The sequence below is a fragment of the Haliaeetus leucocephalus genome, unplaced genomic scaffold, assembly GCF_000737465.1.
Source record: "Haliaeetus leucocephalus isolate CR32 unplaced genomic scaffold, Haliaeetus_leucocephalus-4.0 Scaffold262, whole genome shotgun sequence".
NCBI classification, from domain to species: domain Eukaryota; kingdom Metazoa; phylum Chordata; class Aves; order Accipitriformes; family Accipitridae; genus Haliaeetus; species Haliaeetus leucocephalus.
The window spans coordinates 8,685,298-8,691,297 of record NW_010972698.1 but is presented as its reverse complement, the minus strand read 5'-3'; the positions used below and the strand labels follow the sequence as shown (position 1 = coordinate 8,691,297).

Sequence of the window (6,000 nt, the reverse complement as noted above, 5' to 3'; positions counted from 1 at the left end):
AGAGCTCTGGCTTTGGCTTGTGTCCAACGTTAAGGGAGAAAAATTATTCAGGGGCACCGCATGCAGAACCACCAAGTGAATTCTCCCTTTCTGCTTGCCAGTGTAAACCATGAATACTGTGTAAAACCAATACAGGAGCAGGACTGTGCCCAGTTCCACTGGTCAACTTTTTTCTTAGTTGCTTTCCTAACGTACAGGAGTCTTTTGCCAGCACTGTAGCACACTGTAGGATTGTAGCCATGACCTCCCTGTACTGGTAATCCTATAATATTGGTGCATCAGTCCGATTATGCTCTTTTTTTTAGCAGGGCCAGATGCTTTCTTGGTAAAGCTAGAGCCAAGGGGAAATTTGCATCCTGCAGAACATCACCCCAAAACTTGCCCCTTTAAACTTTTTTGTTTACCCATCCGTTAACTTGTCCAGAGCTGGAATGAACGCACCCTTTTTTTCTCAAATACAGAGAAGACTACAAGCAGACGACTGATGGTGAGAGTAAAAACCACTGAGGCAAAGTTACCGTGAAGGGATGGAACAAGGCACTAGGACCTAGGAGGCGTCTCATCCACCCTGGCAGGAATTTCTTGCTTGGAGCTCAGACAACAAAGGCAGAGTGAGCCTGGTTTTCTTTCTCTCAGCATCTCCACCCTGCGCGCTGAAAACCGGTGAGTAGAGCTTTTTTGAGTGACTTGCATGCAGAAAAGTAACAGATGTCAGATAGAAAGGAGAAATCTTTCTCTTAGTACCTTACAGCATCTGCAGTTCATTTTAAAATCAAAACCCCCTGCATCCTCTGATTCATTCCCGAAGTTGCTTGGATGTTTCATTGTTCACTGCATGACACCAGACTGAATCTACCCCAACCGGCATCGTGGGGAAAATGTTCCCAACTTGGGGTTTCTGTGCAGATCGCCTGCATTGTCATCTTCTGCTTTATTGCAGGCTGGGGACAATGATTTTTCTTGCACAGGTCACATTGACATTGTAAAATACAGGGAAGGAGCTTCGTTCTGGCAAACGTAAGGGGTGGGGGAGAGATAGCAACAGCTTTTTCTAGATTTACACCTGGCTGCCAAGTGCTGGTGTAAATCCCCTTTCCTGCCCTGGGTTAACATGCAAGCAACATACGTGAGTTGCATGTTCCTGGTTGTGCTGGGGGACTGGAAGGGTCTTTCTATTGCAGGGTTGGGGGTTCCTCCCCCTTTTGTGTTGGGGTTTGGTGCAGGAGGAAGGTTGTTCTTGAACATAAAGTCGAGACCATGCAGCAATTCCTGCTTGCTGGGTGTCAGCTCAAGTCTCAGCTTTTCTGTGCTAGTTGCTTGCGCTGGGAGCCCCCCGTGCTCAGAACAATGAAAGGTGAGCTAGCAGGGGCGGCGTGTCCCTTGGGCAGGGGCACTTCCAGCAATTAAATCACTTAAGGCTGGAAGGGGGGTGGAAATAGCCCCTTTATTTTCTCCTCCTCATTAAACGGGAGCAGAAATGCAATTCAGAGGAGACTTGGGCTGAAAAGAGCTTATCGAAGCCTCAATTCAATGACAGATTTTTCTTTCCAGTCATTTCTTCTTAGAGATGTAGGCTGGTCCTGAGAATTGATTGATGGGCTAGGAGGGGGCTGCGGATAGGGGGAAGGGTGGGCTGGATCTCATTGCTAACCCTTATTGAACAGGCTGTCACAAAGAAACTGCTTATTCCCCTGTGACCATTCTTTCATAAATGCCAGTTTATTCTAATGTTAAACATTCAGATGCTCTGGTTGCTTCCGTGATTCGACAGATTGAAGGGCTGACTTACTGGGACCTCCTTGTTTTCTGTTGCCAAAGGAAACCTCACAGGGCTCAGAGGTTTAATTCATTGCCAACTGGTGTTTGGACGAGTTTTTGGGGGCTGAATTGTGATTGCCGTGTATCCCTTTGGCCCCAAGTCCCAATTTACCGCACTTTGAAAACTCCCAGGTGCAGGAGCAGACAGCTCTCTAGAAACGTGTTCCCTGCCCCCAGTAGTTGGATCCCTTTCAAAATGCGAGGACCCCTCCTACCCTCAGTCCCCAGAATCCATACAAATCTGGGTCAGGGGAGGGGGTGCTTCCCAAATGCATCTGTCCTGCTCCAGACACAGCTCTTGCATTAGTGTCGTTTTTCTCTCTGGATTGTGGCTCTGCTTGGCTCTAACCTGTCCCTTTGCACTCCTTCTCTCCCCATCTCCTTCCCGCTCAGCTTCAGATCTTTAGGGTTCACCAAACTATGGAACTTGATTTTGGACACTTTGACGAAAGAGACAAGGCGTCCAGAAACATGCGAGGCTCACGTATGAACGGGTTGCCCAGCCCCACTCACAGCGCTCACTGTAGCTTCTACAGAACCAGGACCTTACAGGCACTGAGTAACGAGAAGAAAGCCAAGAAGGTGCGTTTCTATCGCAACGGGGACCGCTACTTCAAGGGGATTGTATATGCCGTGTCCTCTGACCGCTTCCGAAGTTTTGATGCTCTCCTGGCTGACCTGACCCGGTCCCTGTCCGACAACATTAATCTGCCTCAGGGAGTCCGTTACATTTACACCATCGATGGGTCGCGGAAGATCGGGAGCATGGATGAGCTGGAGGAAGGTAATTAGCATTGCTGCCTGGTGCAGTGAGGAGGCGGGGTGGGAAGGGGGCTGCACCACTTGGGTCTGCCGTTAAGGTCACATTTCCTGGGGCGCACGGGGATGCTTCTGCCCCTCTGTGCTGAACCTGCCCGTTCGCCTTCCCCTCCACAGAGGTGCGGGAGAGGGTGGCGGTGCAAGGGCTGACACCCCCAGGACGTCCCCCGGCACAATCGCTCCGGTGCAGATGTGGAGCCGGAGGGGTGTGCCTTACTCTTAGCTAGACGTGGCTGTGTCCATCGCTCAGGGGGCTGTCTGAGGGCGTCCCCCACGTCCGTCCCAGCTGGGGGTCGGGGTGTCACAGATGGGTGCAGGGGGTGGCTGAGGGGTGATGTGGGTTTCCCACTGGGGTGGATGGGTGTGAATGGACAAGTGAGGGGTGCTGAGGGATTCATGCAGTGCGTGTGTAATGGGGCTGAGGGGGATTTATGCACTCTGTGTATTGGGGGTGTTTTAAGGGGTTCATGCACAATGTGTGTGTATAGGGGTGTGGTCAGGGCTGTGCAGGGACTTGAGTGTGTGTGGAGTGGGGTGTTGGGGGGGCATGCAGCGTGAGTGTGGTGGATGTGTGGAAGGTGGGGTGTTAGGGTTCTTTACGGTGTTTGGGGAGTGTGTGGAGGGGTGCGTTGGGAGTTCATGCAGTGTGTTTAGAGGGGGGAGTTCACAAACAAGGTGTGTGTTTGGAGAAGGGGGGGTTGCACTTGGTGGAATTTGGGGGTTTATATATATGTGTGTGTGGAGGAAGGTGTAAGGAGGGCTCATTGCAGAGGAGGTGTAGGGATTCCTCGAGGGGGTTTATGCACAGGATGTGCTTTGGGGTTTGTGCTCAGCGAGTCTGTGGAGGTGTGTTGGGCTGTGTGTGTGCAAGAGGGAGTGCTGGGGGGGTCTTGCATAGCGATATGTGTAGAGAGGGCGTTGGGAGTTCATGTGCTGCGTCTGAACATGGTTCATGCAGGGTTTGTATGGAAGGGAGGCGTATTGAGATGTTGAGATGGGGTGTGTGTGTAAGGGGGTGTATTCTGCAGGGACTGGGTGGGGTGGGGTGGGTTGCTGTGGTAGGTCTGTGGGGGGGATGTGGGAAAGCATCCCCTGCGTGGCAGGTCTGAGTGTGCAGGGGATGCTCAGGGCAGGTCTGAGTGTATCCCTGTATCTAGAGAGGGTGTCGGTGTGCCTGTTCCTCTGAGTGTCACTTGAACTGTGGGATGAAGGATCAGTCAAAAATCAATCCTTCTGTCCGGAGGGGGTGGCCTGGGGGCTGGCTTGCTCCTCTGGAGCTCAGCTGCCAGCCTTGTCTGTGCCTGGGGAGCTCCCTCTGCAGCAGTGGGCTGCCGCTGTGGGTGCTGCCTTTCTTGGGGAGTGTCAGGAGGACCCCCAGGATGAAATTGCTACATGGCCAGTCCTGCCTCCTTGCCCAAGGCATGGCCACGGGCAAGCTCTGCTGGCAGTGCAGCCGAAGTGGGGTGCACAGAGGACACCCACAGCCACCCTGCTTTTCTCTTTCTGGAGCAATTCAGATATTCCGTTCTTTGTTTGGACCTGGAATATTCTGATTACTGTGTTGCAAGGGGGGGAGTTGCTCTTCCCTGTTCCTCGATGTTTTCTTCCAAGCAGATGACCTGGCTGATTTGGTAACTACAGAAAATCCACAAGGCTTCTGCCTTTAATAAGACAATGGATGTGAATGTGTGAGCCAGTGAACTGAAGGGGCAGCCTCAGCAGTGAGTCATTGTGTGACCTTGACTAAAGCATCTCTCCCTAGAATTCCTTATCTGTCAAGTGGGATATTCATTTCCCCAAAATACTTTATGGGGACAAGCACACAGAATAAATATTGGTTTCCATAGAGGAGTTTTACTGGAAAGAAATTGCTGCCTTTCAGAGAGATGATGCAGTCCTAGTGGAGTTATTCTCAGCCCAGTTACAGCTGTCAAATGGAGGTGTGGCCTCCCTTAATTTTAGAGATTCTGCCATGTTTCAGTCTGATCTCTTAATATGGCCACAGCCTTTCTCTAATGGCAACTCTCAGTCCTGCTTGTCCTAGGTTTTATGTAAATTTTCAGGAGTAACTCCACAGGAGAAAATGTACTTCTTTATTCTCCTTTTATCTCCTCCTGCTTTTTGTCAGTGAAGTTAAGAAACCTTTAGTTGTTCTGGGTTTTGCTGCAGGTAAGAAGGTACCTAGTTCCTGAAAATATTTTTTACTGGTTCAGGTACAGGCAGGAGATGCTGGCATTTGGGTTCTGCCTTTGTTCTGCCAAAATGGTATCTGGAAACAACACTGGAGAGGTGGCACTAAAACAAAAATAGGATTGTCTGTGTGGCTGTGTCTTCAGCAGAGCATCAGCTAGGAAAATACAATCTGAGCAGAATGAAAACAAAGGAATCCAGTGTTTGAAAATTCAAAAGTAGACCTGCATGCTGTTATTGACAGTTTAATGGTAACAATATTCCCATATTTCTAGGGATGACATACGCATCTGTTGTAGAAAAGCAATCTGGGAAAGACATTACTTTTCATTTATAGTATCACAGCTGTAACCAACCTTGTGGTAAACTATGCTGTTAGCTTGGGTGTTTGTTTAAGTGTGTACTAGTTACATGCCTGGAAAAACAGAACTTCAGCATAATTGTGCTGTGACATACAAGAACAGTACATACACAAACAGTATATGTTTGCCGTATAAATTAGCTTTCTAGCTGGAGACTGAGGGTAACTAAACCAGTTCTAGTTGCTATAATGTGACCAATTTATTACTGTAATTTCCAATAAACAAGTAGAACCTAGGAAAACAAGTCATCAGAGAGGCTCATCTCAGTAGTTAGATGCAAAAGCTGGTGAATTACTGATAATATTTCACATCCCATTTTAAGTACCGATTACTTCTGCATGATTTGAAAATGTGCTTATATGGTGTAGTCTGAATGTACTTCTGGAGGGTAGAGAATGATATTGCATGATACCAATATCCTTGAGACAGACATTTCAGGTGAACAAAAACCACTTGGTGTGCTGCTAATTAAATCAGACTTGAAAATAACCCTTTTGGTCTCCAGACCCAGACTTTGTAGTCTTTTCTTCCCTGGCATTCAGGGTTGTTCTCATAAGGTTCTGGATGGATGTTTTACTTCCCAGTTTGTCCAAGATGGAACAAGTGAAGTCTCTCTTACTCTTTGATCACATCCCTCCAGCTGCCAGTCAGGATATGCCCCTTGGTCCTTTCCTGTATGGAACCCTAAAGCCTGACATTTTGGAAGCCCACCAGGACTCTGTCACATAGGTGCTTTTTGCTGCCTGCTGAGTTCTTCCTCACCTGCCACTGTCTGCTTTTCCGTACTGCCTCCTGTACCAGAGAGCTGTCT

General features: G+C 48.9%; 1 protein-coding gene across 1 annotated transcript in view; it reads left to right on the top strand.

The window, feature by feature from the left end:
* Window positions 1-493: 493 nt before the first annotated feature.
* DCX (doublecortin) overlaps window positions 494-6,000 on the top strand; it is a 75,002-nt gene continuing 69,495 nt past the window's right edge. The window contains exons 1-2 of the mRNA XM_010569034.1: window positions 494-663; window positions 2,212-2,602. Of these exons, the coding sequence (XP_010567336.1) occupies window positions 2,239-2,602 (364 nt within the window). The 5' untranslated portion in view covers window positions 494-663; window positions 2,212-2,238. The remainder of the gene's footprint in view (window positions 664-2,211; window positions 2,603-6,000) is intronic.